The 15,716-nt window shown below is 37.3% G+C and overlaps 1 protein-coding gene across 11 annotated transcripts in view; it reads left to right on the top strand.

Moving 5' to 3' along the window:
• THOC2 (THO complex 2) overlaps positions 1–15,716 on the top strand; it is a 115,708-nt gene that overhangs the window by 29,624 nt on the left and 70,368 nt on the right. For all 11 annotated transcript variants that reach the window (XM_018044134.1, XM_005709382.3, XM_018044129.1 and 8 more), the window contains exon 8: positions 11,577–11,743. In XM_018044134.1, coding sequence (XP_017899623.1) covers positions 11,577–11,743 — 167 coding nt within the window. The remainder of the gene's footprint in view (positions 1–11,576; positions 11,744–15,716) is intronic.

Below are 15,716 nucleotides of genomic sequence, written 5' to 3'. Positions count from 1 at the left end.
TTGTAAGAAATCTTTTTGGTACTCTTACCCTTGTGTTTATACTAGTTTCTGCTCTCTAGTATTTCTATCTTTAATTTTTAGATATTTTCCAATAATTTTATGGAGGGCAGAAAATAAACAAAAGTGAAACTTTAATAAAATCTTTGATGAACTCTTGAAATGTGGAGATGTTCAGTTCTTTTGAACTTGATTTTAAAAATACTAAGCAACTTTGATACACATTTTATCTGTTAAAAGTAAGTGTAGCAGATGTTGTAAAAGTGTAATAAAGAGGAGAGTATTATTTTCCCTCCCTTTTGAATAGAATTTCTTTAGCATTGTTCTTTCCGTTTTTAAATTTCCTTGACTGCATGGGGTCTTAATTTGCAGCATGTGGTGTTTTTGTTGGGTCGTGTGTCGCGGCGCTTGGACTCTGGAGTGTGCAGGCTCAGTACTTGTGGTGTGCAGGCTCTCTAGTTGTGGCGTGTGGGCTCCAGAGTGCACGGACTTCAGTAGTTGCAGCATGCAGGCTGAGTTGCTCTGTGGCATGTTGGGATCTTAGTTCCCTTACCAGGGATTGAACCAGCGTCCCCTGCACTGCATGGCAGATTATTAACCACTGGACCTTCATGGAAGTCCTAGCGTTGTTTTTTGTATTGAGCATTTGGAAGAAATAGTTGGCTTGTATAGAAAGGAGGAATGAATGATAGAAAAATAAGGTACTTCTGATTTTTCAAGAATGGAAAGAATTTTTGCTATTTGTTAGGTGTTATGCTCTCTCAGGGAAGATTTTGCAACAGTTGGATGTCTTAAGTGTTGAAACCTGTTGGTGAAGTCATATTTTCTGCTTCACTAGTTTTATATAAAATTTTATTTATTTATTTGTTATTTTTGGCTGTGCTGAGTCTTTGTTGCTCTGCATGGGACTTTCTCTAGTTGTGGTGCATGGGCCCCCATTGCAGTGGCTTCTGTTGTTGAAGAGCACAGGCTCCAGGACAGGTGGGTTCAGTAGTTGTGGTGCACAGGCCTAGTTGCCTTATAGCACGTGGAATCCTCCTAGACCAGGGATTGAACCCATGCCCCCTGTGTTGGCAGGTGGATTCTTAACCATTGGATCACCAGGGAAGTCCTTCACTGGTTATATTTTATTAGAGGATATGTCCACTCAGTCATGTCCGGCTCTTTGTGGCCCCATGGACTGTAGCCCACCAGGCTCCTCTGTCCATGGGATTCTCCAGGCAAGAATACTGGAGTGAGTGGGTTGCCATTCCCTTCTCCAGAGGATTTAGAGGATGCTTATGCTCAATTCTCAGTTATTTTCTGTGGTTTTGAAATTTATGTATGATTAAGAGAGAAGAGGTATCCTAGTCCTTTCCTCCTTTCTCCAGTGGGGACCCAGATAAAACTAGATTTACTGCAGTTATCTTTGCTTTTAACTTAGGCTTTTGGTGACCAACTGGTATAGAGGTAAGGAGCTTTTAGTTTAAATTTACCCTTTTCTTTGAAGTAAGTTTTATTCTGACCGCTGATTAAGTCTCTTTGCTACTTCCATTGTCAATTTAACACCAAGACTGGCAATCCCCTAGGGCTGCAGGGCTCTTGCTTGCTTAAACTGTGTGGCAGTGACCCATTAAAAAAAATCACCTGTAGGGTTTCCTTTCTGTTCTTTCCAGGGTAGGCTCTACATTTTTCCTGCAGCATTTTGAGCTAGTTTGAGATGTTTGTCAGTACTACCTTGCTATAGGTTTGTCTTGTATCCTGCCATGTACTGTCAAAATGGTATTCCCTACATAAAAGTTCTGTGCTGTATGAGGTCTTCACATTTTTAAAAACTTTATCTGCTTGTTTGTTGACATCTCTTGTCTGTCCTTGTTCCTTCTATTTTTTGTCCTTGTGAGTTTATACTTTATTAGTTCTTTGTTATTTTGGGAACATTTCAGAGAGGGATTTTTGTATGCTTTTATCTAACTGAGAATAACATCCACTATGTACTTTCTTTTCTTGAACTTTGTCCCTATAAAGAACAGGTTATGTTACTGTATCTGAAGAACAGTGTGACAATCACAGCTGTAAGCTCATGACTCACATGGATATTCCATGCGTTTAAAGAATTTGATTTCTTGGGCTAACCCTCTATTCTAATCTGTCAGGTGTACTACAAAGCTTGATAGCCCAGAAGCACTCAAATGACACCTCTGCAGTGTAGACTTCTTTGGCTACCCCACCCCCGACTCCAACACTCCCTATTGTTCACTATATTCCTTCTGAGCATTCGGCACCATATAATATGCACTGTATTTTATGCCATACCCACTGGAATGTAAGTAAGTTCCATGAGAACGAGGGTTTTTGTCTGTTTTGTTTGGTACCTCTAACCTTAGTGCCTGGTATTTAGGTGCTGAATAAATACTTGTTGAAAAATAAATGAATGTTTCCCCCTTTCTAGAATAGTTTATACTGATTCTTAGCCTCTTTCTCCCAACATGGAGGATTTGAGAAAGTTCATTTCCCTGGCTCAGTGTTTGTTTCTCTTTGGCTAGCTGATTCCTCTCCTCCCCCATTGTCTGAGAAAGAAATTTTTCATAGTTGAAGTTAAGACTGAGTACTCACTCTTTCAGTGTTAGAATTTACTGGATTCCTCCTCAGTGCAGACTCTAGGTAGTCCTTGTCTCATCTGGCCAGAGGAGTTCACTAACATAGCATCCTGCTTTTCATGACATCTTTGGATGAGTTTCCTCTTGTTTATTCCCATTTTTTTCTCTCTAGAAGCAATCTAGACAGATAATACCTGAGCTATCTCAGGTCTGATCTCCTTCACCAGCCACTGACAGAACTGGTATCTGGTTTGGGAGGCTTGCATTTTAGATACATTTATATTTCAGGGTACTTGGTCTGATCAGGAGAAATCCTTATTTATCATTCTATAATTAAAAGGTAGGTATTTAAATGAGGTATTTAAATGCTCATTTAAATACTCAATTGCTCCCTAAAAGATTCTGGCACATCAAAATTTTATGTCCTAAATATGAAAAACAGTATTTATATTCTGTCAGATAGCTTTGGGCTGTTTACTGCAAGCAAGCAAGGATTAGGAACAGTTATGAGTCTATCTGGTGGTTGCAATCTCGAGTCTGACAGTAAGCTTGAGAAACGTAATAGGAATGTATAGTGATTATTAGGCTCTTGAGCTGCCATGTCATAGATGCCTCACAGATGATCCCCACATCAAGATGGCAAAAAGCATATTTTAGAAATTAGGGTAAAGAATATCAGAGATGGACTCTTTGTTTTTTGGCTATGCCGAGCAGCTTGTGGGATCTTTTCCCTACCAGGCATTCAACCTGGGCCCTTAGCAGTGAAGGTGCTGAGTCCTAACCACTGGACTGCTGAGAAACTCCCAGAGATAGACTCCTTTGATTGCTGAACTAAACTATAAGCTGTCTATTCTTCTGTATGCCCTTCAGAAAAAGTAATAACTAGTAGGTATTCTTTCCTTTTCTTTCTTCTAAATTAGTGGTCAGCAAACCTTTTCTGTAAAGGATGAGATGGTAAATATTTTTTTCCTTTGTGGGCCATATGTTTTTTGTTGTAGCTGCTCGCTTTTACCATTGTAGTGTGAGATCAGGCGTGGACAATATGTAAATAAAGGAGTGTCTGTGACAGCACAACTTTACTTACAAAAATTGAAATGGGTTCGATCCATAGGGTGTGGTATGCTGATTGCTGCTGTCAGTCAAAAGTTATGGCTAAAAATTAGTCATGGAGCTAGCTTGAGTTTAGTTTTGGAGACTGAAAATGATTCTTGCTGGTTTGGGGTTTAGTGGCCCAGGATCTTTTTGGCTTTGACTCTGATTCTTGCCATCTCATGCAGAATCAGAGCCCTCTTGGCCAAACCTCAGGACCTTCATTTGTCACCTGGTGTCCAAGGTTGTAAATCTGACTGGAGGTGGGAAAGGTGGGGTGAGAGTCTTTTCCTCCTCTGGTCTCACAAGCCCTCTTAGTTGCTTGTTACATGACCAGAGAAACATTAAAAACAAAACCCCAAGTCAAATGGTTTTATTCTTTGGCAGATTATGGGACATTTAACCCCTTTGAGTACATTGTCTTGAATGTACTTAGTATTCTGTCTTCAGATCAGTTTGGATATAAGAGCCATTCAGCCTTGAAGCTTCTTATTGTATCAACACTCTCCTATCCCTTGGAAACGGAAACCAGTTGACTGCTTCTTTTACCTAAGGCTTTGCTTTATTGGTGTTTCTTTCCTGTACATGAGTTACAAAGAAGTCATTTATCTCTACTATGAAAAAGAAGATAGCAATCGGTGTTCTTAAGTATAGTTTTTTTTTTAACTATTATACTTTTATTTTGTTTGATGCATTGCTCTGCATCTTGCTTCTCTGGTTCTTGCCTTGAAATGTGTAGTTTTTTGCAAATACTGTTTTCTTGGAAATAGTCTAGCATAAGTTTTCATTAGCCTGTTTTAGTCTATTCAGGTTTCTATAACAAAATATCATAGACTGTGGGGCTTATAAACAACAGAAATGTATTTCTCACAGTTTTGGGAGCTGGAAGTCCAAGACCAGGGTGCCAGCATGGTTGGGTTCTCATGACAGCTCTCTTGTGGGTTGCAGACTGCTAACTTACTGTTGTATCCTCATGTGGTAAAAGGGGCAAGGGAGCTCTCTTTTCTAAGGGCATTACTCTGATTCATGAGACTATGCTTTTATGACCTATTCATCTCTCAAAGAGCCTACCTCCTAATACCATTTCACTGGGCATTAGAATTTCAGTATGAATTTTGGAAGTACAAAAAACATTCAGACCATGGCTTAGCCTGCTTCTAAAGTAATTCTACATGCCAAAGCTACATCATGTCCTTTTGTTCAGAACATGGTTTTTCTTTGTCTTATAAGGTTTATTCTGTCAGGAACATGATAATTGAAGCTATCATTCTGTTTTATTGTCAAAAATGTATAGGCTGGACGTCTCTCCCCGTCATGTTTACAGTGTTACCCAGGTCTTTTTGTTTCTGTTAAGAATCTCAATTTGACCTATCCCTAAAAGAACCATTGTCACTTTAATCATGTTTTTTGCCTCTAATTGCAGTTAGTTGCTCTAATACTGGCCATCTTATCCATCTTTGGGGAACATTCAGTTACTTTTCATTGCATTTTTTCCAAAGATGTATCATCCAAAAGGTGTGAACTTTTGTTACGGGTAGGGAAGGCATTTTATTAATCTCTGTATCACAAGCATTTGGTACATAGTGGGTAGTTACTTAATGTTTATTTAAATGAAGGACTGAATCCATGGTCATTACAGGTCTACCATTTAAAATGTTATTTCCCATATGGTTCCCTGTTTGTTTCTGAAAAAGCGTGTGTGTGTGTGTGTGTGTGTGTGTGTGTATTGCTTAATGTAGCTGATGTAGAGGTAGGAGGTAGGCTTTATGCTTTTTCTCAGGATGACATGACTATCAATGCTTAGGCTGGATAAAAGCCCTTTTAAGATGTTTGAGCACAAGATTGCCTGTTCTACCACTAGAAAAAAAATTATTTTGTACATTTTAAGCTTACTTATTGATACTAAAATCTTTATCGTATATGAAATAGCTTAACTGTTATTTAGCAAATCTCTGCCATTTAAAAAATGATTTTCTAAATCCTTCATTTGGTTTCTTTTTCTTTGTTATATAGCATATGTGTGTTAGTCGCTCAGTCGTGTCTGACTCTTGTGACCCCATGTACTGTAGCCTGCCAGGCTCCTCTGTCCATGGGATTCTCTAGGCAAGAATACTGGAGTTGGTAGCCATTTCCCTCTCCAGGGCATCTTCCCAGCCCAAGGATCGAACCCTGTTCTGCATCACAGGCAGATTCTTTACCATCTGAGCCACTGGGAAAGCCCATTATGTAGCATAGGTCATTCCAATTGATTGGACTACCTTATGGCACCTGAGACATATAACAGAAAACTCATAAGCCAGATTTTTTGGTAAGAAATGCAAACATTGTCATCTGTTATAAATAAATGTTGCATCCTGTTCGTCTAGGTTGCAACCTTAAATTGCCTCTAGAAAGAAATTGGTTGATATTACAGATCACTGTAAAATAACCTTTGTGGAATAATACTGTTAAACAAAACATAATATATCAATGGTTCATTCTGTAACACATTGAAAATATAAACTGTAAAGCAGTGTGACTGAAATACAACATTTCCATGTAATATGTTGCTGTTTTAGTCCTTACACACAAGTTTTGTGGACTGTAGCTTAAATGGGTAATTATAAGCTAACATTTTTTTCTAAAGTATATTCAATGTATCTTTTGTTCTCTGATAGAATAGAGCATTGTTCATTTTTATTTAGTTGAGTGAATTTTTATATTTAGTAAATGTAGGAGTAGTTATAAGGTTGGAAAGTTTGCTAGATCCTACTTCCATACTCTATTGTTAGTGTTATAGCAGTTTGAAGGCTTTTGTTTTTTCAACTTTATCTAGGCATGAAGTGTTAGTTGCTTAGTTGTGTCTGACTGTTTGGGACCCCATAGACTGCAGCCCGCAAGGCTCCTCTGTCCATGGGATTCTCCAGGCAAGAATACTGGAGTGGGTAACCATTCCCTTCTCCAGGGGATCTTCCTGACCCAGGGATCGAACCCGGGTCTCCTTCATTGCAGGGAGATTCTTTACCATCTGAGCCACCGGGGAAGCCCATCTAGGCATAATTAACGTACAATAAAATGTGTGTATTTAAAGTGTATAGCTTGAGTTTTAACACATATATACACCTGTGAAAACATCTCCACAATCTAGATAATGGACATTTCTATCACCCACCCTCCAGATTTCCTCTTGTCCCTTTGTATTTCATTCCTCCTTACTCTTTATTTCCTCCCGGAATAATCAATGATCTGCTTTCTTTCTTTTTTATAATGCTGTTGCATTTTATTTTAATTTGTAAATTGTAAAAAATATTTTGTCTGTTCTTGGTCTTCATTGTTGAACATGGGTTTTCTCTAGTTGTGGTGAGCAGGGTCTAATCTCTAGTTGCATCGTGCAGGCTTCTCATTGCAGTGGCTTCTCTTGTTGCAGAGCACACACACTAGGGCATGCAGGCATCAATAGTTGCAGCTTGCGGGCTCTAGAGCATGGGCTCAGTAGTTGTGGTGCATGGGCTTAGTTACCCCATAGAATGTGGAATCTTTCTGGAGCAAGGATCGAACCCATGTCCCCTGCATTGGCAGGTGGCTTCTTAACCACTGGACCACCAGGAAAGTTCAATGATCTGCTTTCTAGACTATAGATTAGTTTACATTTTCTATAATTCTTTTATAAGTGAAATAATACAGTGAACTTTTATTTTGGTCTGACTTATTTCATTCAGCATAATTATTTTGTAATTTATCCATGTTGTTGCTTGTATTAGTTGTTCTTGTTATTGTTGAATAGTATTCCACTATATATTTACAGTTATACTGTACTACATTTTATTCATTCACTTGTTGAAGGATATTTGAGAGTGTCCTATTATAAATAAAGCTGCTGTGAATATTTGTGTATAGGTCTTTATATGGATATAGACAATTTTTCTCTTGAAGTAAAACCTAGGAATGAAATGGCTGGATCATATGGTAGGTGTTAAGTTTAACTTTTAAGGAAGCTGGTGATTTTATAAAGTAGTCATACTATTTTACATTGTATATTTCCACCAGCAGCATTTAAAAATTCCAGTTGCTATTTTGGAGTCACTTGTACATTCATAGGCCATACTTTTTGAGGGTGTAAGGAAAGGCAAAAATATTCAGAAGTTTTCTTCCCAGAGCTTTAGGTAAACATCTCTGGAGAATTTATGAAAGTCGAGCTCTTTTCTGTAAGATGATCATTGTATTGGTCCTTTCTTTCCTTAGTATGAGAAGTGGAAGAAAAATGTATTTTAAGCTTTGGTTTCATAAAAGGAAGAAAGAAATACTTTAATTTGGAGGTTTTGGTTTTCTAAGTGATGGCTAAGATACTGCAGTTAGACATTAGCTTTATAGCATTTAATATACTTAAGTGTGGAGATAGTAGAAGTAACTCTTTAATAGAGAAATCATTAATATATTATATAAGAATTTTCTTTGAAAAATCCTCTAAGTCATCCATAATATACAGTGGTTAGACCCAATATCTCTCCCTCAATTGACACTGTTCTTTTTTGCTCCAACATTAGAATAAATCAGTGTTTATTTGCTTGCCCCAGATGAAGTGGTTAGCTTGCATTTAGGGGCTATGCCTAATGAAAAATCTATTTGAAGAATTCCATTCAGCTTGGTGCACAAGGCATAAGGGAGCTGATATAAACTGAGGGAACAGCAGAGTGATGTGCTCACTCTGGGTCATCAGCATATATTATTTTGAGATGAATGGTGGATGAAATTGACTATATCATTTATTTTTTTAATTAATTTTTAAAATTTAATTTTTATTATAGTTGTTTTACAATGTTAGTTTCTACTGTACAGCAAAGTGAATCAGCTATACATATACATATAGCCCATCTTTTTTGGATTTCCTTCCCATTTAGGTCATCACAGAACTTTGAGTAGAGTTCCCTGTGCTATACAGTAGGTTCTCATTAGTTATCTATTTTATACATAGTAGTGTGTATGTGTCAGTCCCCATCTCCCAGTTCATCCCCCTTCCCCCTTGGTGTCCATATGTTTGATCTCTGCATCTGTTGTCTCTATTTCTGCTTTGTAAATAAGTTCATCTGTACCACTTTTCTTGATTCCACATATAAGTGATATTATGTGATATTTGTTTTTCTCTTTCTGACTCACTCTGTGTGACAGCCTCTAGGTCCATCCATGTCTCTGCTAATGGCACAATTTCGTTTCTTTTTATGGCTGAGTAATATTCCATTGTATGTATGTACTACATCTTTATCCATTCATCTGTTGATGGACATTTAGATTGCTTCCATTATCCTGGCTGTTGTAAAAAGTGCTTCAATGAACATTCAGATGCATGCATTTGTTTGAATTATGATGTTCTCCAGGTATATGCCCAGGATTGGGATTGCTGGGTCTTATGGTATTAGGTTGATGACAGAGTAATTGCGGTTTTGGACCCTGAATTTTAAATCATTATAACTAGACTCAAAGACGTCTTTATTAATCAAAATAGGAACCATTACAGTCAACATATTTTTGCCAATGAGAAATAAGTTTGTTTATTCCTATAGCATAAAAATCTGTGCTTTGGGATTCAGTGAACTTTTGGAAAGTATTTTCTGTCTCCTGATGATTGTGGAAGCATTTTCCCTGCAAAAAGTTATCGAGATGCTTGAAGAAGTGGTAGTTGGTTGGCGAGAGGTCAGGTGAATATGGCGGATGAGGTGAAACTTCATAGCCCAATTCATTCAACTTTTGAAGCATTGGTTGTGTGCTGTGCAATTGGGTGTTGTCGTGGAGAAGAATTGGGCCCTTTCTGTTGACCATTAATGGCTGCAGGTGTTAGTTTTCCATGCATCTCATTGATTTGCTGGGCATACTTCTCAGATGTAATGGTTTCGCTGGAATTTAGAAAGCTGTAATGGATCAGACTGGCACGCACAGACCACCAAACAGTGACCATGACCTGTTTTTGGTGCAAGTTTGGCTTTTGGAAGTGCTTTGGAGCTTCTTCTTGGTCCAGTCACTGAGCTGGTCATAGCTGGTTGTTGTATAAAATCCACTTTTTGTTGCATGTCACAATCCAGTCGAGAAGTGGTTTGTTGTTGCATAGAAAAAGAGAAGATGACACTTCAAAGTGATGACTTTTCTGATTTGCAGTCGGCTCACGAGGCACCCACTTATCAAGCTTTTTCACTTTTCTAATTTGTTTCAAATGCCAAATGACCACAGAATGGTCGATGTTGAGTTCTTGGGTAACTTCTCATGTAGTTGTAAGAGAATCAACTTTGATGATCCTCTCAATTGGTTGTTGTCAACTTCCAATGGCCAGCCACTGTGCTCCTCATCTTCAAGGCTTTTGTCTCCTTTGCAAAACTTCTTGAACCACCATCTTTCACTTTTCACTTTCCTGCATTGAAGAAGGAAATGGCAACCCACTCCAGTGTTCTTGCCTGGAGAATCCCAGGGACGGAGGAGCCTGGTGGGTTCTCTGGGGTCGCATAGAGTCGGACACAACTGAAGTGACTTAGCAGCAGCAGCAGCATTGCACTGTATGTTTGTTAGCAGTTCCTGGGCCAAATGTGTTGTTGATGTTGCGAGTTGTGTCCACTGCTTTACAACCCATTTTGAATTCAAATAAGAAAATTGCTCAAATTTGCTTTTTGTCTAACATCATTTCCCTGGTCTAAAATACATATGAAATAAATAGCAAGTAATAAGTTATTAGCCAAAAAACATAAAGTGAGAAATGCACATTAAAATGTTATAGAACATAAGCATATTTATTTAAGAATGTATTCCAATATCAAATGGCAAAGTTCAACAGTGCAAAACCACAGTTACTTTTGCACCAACCTAATAGTTCTGTTTTTAATTTTTTAAGGAACCTCTATACTGTTCTCCATTGTGGCTGTACCAGTTTACATTCCCACCAATGGGAGTGTAAGGCCAGACACTATAAAACCCTTAGAGGAAAACATAGGCAGAACACTCTATGACATAAATCACAGCAAGTCTGTTTTTGACTATATCATTTAAATGATTTGTCTCTTTTATTTTACATTATTTATTATGTGTAAATGGTTGCATTTTCAAATGCACATGTGATCTAACTGCACTATAATGTGGTTATAGTAACAGCTGAAGATGAATGCAAATAGAGGTAATAATAGTATTTAGAGTAGGGTGGCTGATAGGGCTGTTTATTAAGTTCATGTCTATTGGCCTTTTTAACTTACTCTAGGAGATTAGCAAGGGTAAGTAACCACCAGTCTCTATTAAGTGCTTCTTTCCTTTCTCTATCCTGCTCTACCTAGATCATTTTCTTCTTCTCTGTTTGCTTGTGTTTTCCCCAGCCCCTTGGTATTCTCATATCTTTAGTATCAGCAGTGTACCTGATATCCTTTAGAATTACTGCCAAAACTATGAATATGTAATTACTTTTTGTAGCTTTGTTGTGTATATAAGATAAACTAAAATATGATTCTAAAAATGATGCTCTACTTTCACAAACCTGAACTTCTAACTTGTTTATCCACATTCCAAATAGTTCTGCATAAAAGTTGTCTAACTTATAAAACACGTTGTTTGATTTTCATATTTTGATAAAAAGAATTTAAAATGTGAATCTCTTTCACTAATGTGAGTAAACAAGAACTGATGAGATAATGTGGCATAGAAGGTTCACTTGACTTAGCGTCACAGCATCCTGGGCTCAGCTGTGTCAGTAATCTGCTCTGTAATCCTGGGAAAGTATGTTTCTCATCTGTAAAATGTGGGGAGGTTGTCTTGATGACCTTGAAAATGAAGATTTCCCTCTGGGGCAGAGAAGGCAAACTTGTAAAAGAAGTTGTCTTTATTTTATGTAAGTTGTCCCTGAAAGTTAATGATTTTTCTAGAAATGATGTATAATCACTTTTGAATTTGTGTATATCTTATCTGTTACAGGATGCTTTAATCTGGATCCCAATAGAGTTCTGGATGTCATTTTAGAAGTGTTTGAATGCAGGCCAGAACACGATGACTTCTTTATATCTTTATTAGAATCTTACATGAGTATGTGTGAACCGCAAACACTGTGTCATATTCTTGGGTTCAAATTCAAGTTTTATCAGGTAAAAAAATGTGTGTGTGTGTAAATTTTGTGATTTTATATGTAAAATTTAATTTGAATTTTATTTATAAATGATTGGTTTCAGCTCAGCCATTTTAGCAGAATGGATAAGAAACTACATTAGTGGTATGAATGATGTGATGTGAAGGCCTAATAAATTTTTGCCTTGAGAGAGATGGAGTCAGGGAAGACTTACAGATACAACATTTTTTTTGGAACCTGGTGCTTGAAGGCTGTACGAGTTTGTTGAGAGTTGTCTGTGCAGAAGTACCAAATAGTGTGTGAATGAAGACATGGGGGATAGAATGTATATAACAAGTTGAAGAAATGGTACTTAGTCTCATGTGGCTGGATTGTAAGATATGGGGGAAGAAGGGACAGGAAGTGAGGTTGGAAAGGTTGACACAACTTTAGATTGTCAGGAGCCTTGAATGCTGTGTTGAGTTAGAATTTTATCATATAGGTAGTTACTGTTGAAATTTTTTATGGATGTGAATAAATTCTTGAGGCCTATCTTGCATCATTTTTCACTTAAACCACTGCATAGTTATCTTGCAGATCTGTGGCCTCTGATTATTTCTCTTTCAATCCATCTTTCATATTATGGATGTACTACTGTTACATTCTGAAAGAGATCTAATTAACACACTGCTTAAAAACCTTTGCTGGCAGGATGAAATTCAAACTTCTAAATGTAGCAAAAAGGCTCTTCACAATCTAGTCCCATTCTTTCTTTCCAGCCTTATCTTTAGTAATTTTTTTTCCTGTCACATCTAATATTCTAGTCATTAAAATACTAGCTGTTACCTGAACTTTGGTATGGGCATTGCTATGTATAGACTTTTGTCTAAATGCAGTTCCTTATAACTGGAAAATGTACTTACCCACCCCCTCTCATCTGTCTTTTCTTCATCCTGTAAATTCTTATTTATTCTTTAAGATCAAGTACTTCTTGAACTATAAAAGTTTTTGGTGGACACTTCACCCATGCAGAGTTTAAGTCACTTCTTAAATTCTGTTCTCATAAAACTTAACTCACACTTCTAGCACTTATCAGGTTATATTGGAATAAACTGTGTCTGTCTCCTTTGCTAGGTTGTGAGTCATTTAGGACAGGGTCTATATTTTACTAATTTCTCTTGATTGATTTTATTGCTTAGCCTGTAGTAAAAGTTCGCTAATTCTTACAAATGAATGATCTATGTTTTAGGAAGATAATTTTCTTGATAGCGTGGAGGATTTTAATGTAATAAGGCCTCTATTGTCTTTCTGGTCTAGCTTTTCTAATTTGTCTACCTGCCTGGGATTTTCAACTAGTCAGGAAATACTCATTTACTGAGTTTTTATGGTATGTTGTTTCTTTGTGTTAAGCACTGAGGATACTCTGGAAAAGAGTGTCTATTCCTGTCCCTGAGAGCTCAAGTTCAGGATAGAAGGACAACTTCTTTAAGGATTCTCAAATATAATCCACCTACTGCCGTTGGTTGTCTTAATTTTTCCATTTCTCTATAATGTTCCAGAAGAGAAATTAGTTCAGAACTAAAAGCATATAGCTTTTTGGTACCAAACAAGAGAACTGTCAGGGTTTTGGGGCAAGGGCATTTCACCTTTGTTTAAAAATTAATGATGATAGTCATTCCTATTCCTACTGGCAGCCAGGGAGTCCATTCTTAGTGCAGAGAAAGAGAAATTCAGGTGTTTAATTGCACCTTGATTGTTTTGGATTTGAGAACATGAAGCCAACTGCTGAAGTGACAGGGTAGCTGAAATTTAACTTGAGCATGATTAATTAGAATATAGGTTAGGACTTTGGAGACTGAGGGTTTCAGGGCTTATTGCAGTGAATAATGATGACCTACTGCTTAATATAATATTGTTAGTTGAATATCAGTTTTAGAATTAAAACTTTCTGTATGAGACTATTCCTCATAATGGTAACACTTTTTGAACTGAATTAAAATATCCCTGGGGGTTAACCAATGTTGAAATGATCCTTTTTCTTAAAAGTAGATAATGGGGCCTTTGTCTTACATAAGAAATGCCCAACCAAAAAATATTTGATTTAGAAATAACCTATTATTGGAAAGAGTAACCCTGGTATTGTTCTGTATAACACCATTTGCTTATTTTTCTTGCCTGAGCAATCTTATTTTGGGAATCTGTAATCTTAAGGACCACTGAGGGCAGGGGAAGAAATGTAAGAGATTTTAGATAATTTGTAGTCTGGTGAGGTAAAGTAAGAAAAGCCACGAAAATCAAGAACTGCTGAGGGCTTCTAACCTGGGGAATTGGTTCCTAAGTGTATATGCTCATCCTGTGTACTGGTCTCTTGCCTAACTCTACCCACCCCAGCCCCCTGCCATCACTTCCTGAAAATGTTTACTCCCCCAGTCCACAACCCATTTTTTTTACCAATTGGAGATTATTTGGATTAACAGGGTTCTTTTAAATTTTTTTTCCCTTTATGCTAGGACTTCTGGGCAAAGGTAATTATTTCTGCTATAAAGTCAGTGATTTTATTCTGATTTCAACCTGGGATTACCTGTACTGGATGTTTTGACTTGGAAAGGTGGTAGGGATGTAAGCAGTTTTAGAACAGACTTTGGAAAATTGGGCTGATTCAGTTCCCTTAACAGAGATTGCTGGAATAGCGGGTTTAGGGTCAGCACGAAGGGCAAGAAGAAGGGAGTACTAGAAAGTGTGAGGATACTGAAAGACAAACTTGGCTGGGTTTGTCTTGCCACAGGAAAAGGGAGATAATGACTCTCAACTCTTGTCCCAGCTTCTTAGCTTCTTGATTCAGAACACAGTAATAGCGGTACCATCGTTATGCACTATTATAACCCAAATATACTCATTTAAGGAATATTGACTGAACACCTCCTATGTGCCAGGTAGTGTCCTAAGTGTTGCGACTATATATGTAAGCAAATACAAATCTTTGCCTTCATGATGCTTATATTCTAAGCAAATCATATGATACATTAAAAGGTGATCAATGAGAGGGGGCAAAAGAAGACAGAGAGCAGCATAAGGAAGAATGAGAATACTAGGGTGGTGAAGTGGCAATTTTAAACAAAAAGTAAGAGTAGATCTCATTGAAAAGGTGAATTTATTTAAGCAAAGAAACAGATGATGTGACAGTGTAAACTGCAGATTTTTGGAAGAGCCTCCAGGCAAAGAGAATAGCTACAGCAACAGTCTTAAGGTGTGAGCATGCCTGATGTGTTGAATAACAGTGAGGAGACCAGTGTGGCTGAATCAGAGTGATTGAGTGGGAGAGTGGTAGGGGGTGAGGTCAAAGATGAGGGACCATATCACATGGAACTGGTGCAAGGTTTCTGACTTCCAATGCCGGGTGAAGCCAGTGGAGGTTTTGAGTGATATGATCTGGTATAGTTTTTTTCATTTTGTTTCTCTTTTACCTTTTCATTTTATTATGAACATTTTTAGACATATAGAAAAGAGTGAATAGTGTGACTACCCATAACTCTATCACCTAGAAGTATGTTTATTAACACATTGGTATAATTTTGGGGGAAAATATTAATTTATATTATAGATCATGAATGGTTGCTCCTAAATACATTAATTTGTATTTTTTAAAAGTAAGGACATTTTTCTGTACAACCATGATACTAATTTTGTATCTAACTAGACTGCTATCATAGCTCAGACCATATTCAGATTTTCCAAGTTGTCCCCCAAATGCATTTTACACCTGGTTTGTTCAAACAATGATCCAGTCAAAGACCACACAAATATAATATTTGATTTTGGGGATTTTTTTACTCTCTTTTAATTTAGAATAATTTCCCCCACCCCTTCCATTAATAGCAGTGACTTGTTGAAGAGAACATTCCCAAAGAAGACTCCACCTTTTGGATTTATCTAATTGCTTTTTGTGGTTCGTTTAATTTGTTCTTTATCCCCTGTTTTTCTTATATGCTTGGAGTTAGGGCTAAAGGCTCAAC

This window comes from Capra hircus (assembly GCF_001704415.2).
Source record: "Capra hircus breed San Clemente chromosome X unlocalized genomic scaffold, ASM170441v1, whole genome shotgun sequence".
NCBI classification, from domain to species: domain Eukaryota; kingdom Metazoa; phylum Chordata; class Mammalia; order Artiodactyla; family Bovidae; genus Capra; species Capra hircus.
Note: the sequence above shows the minus strand (reverse complement) of the source record. Positions and strands in the feature narration are given on the sequence as shown.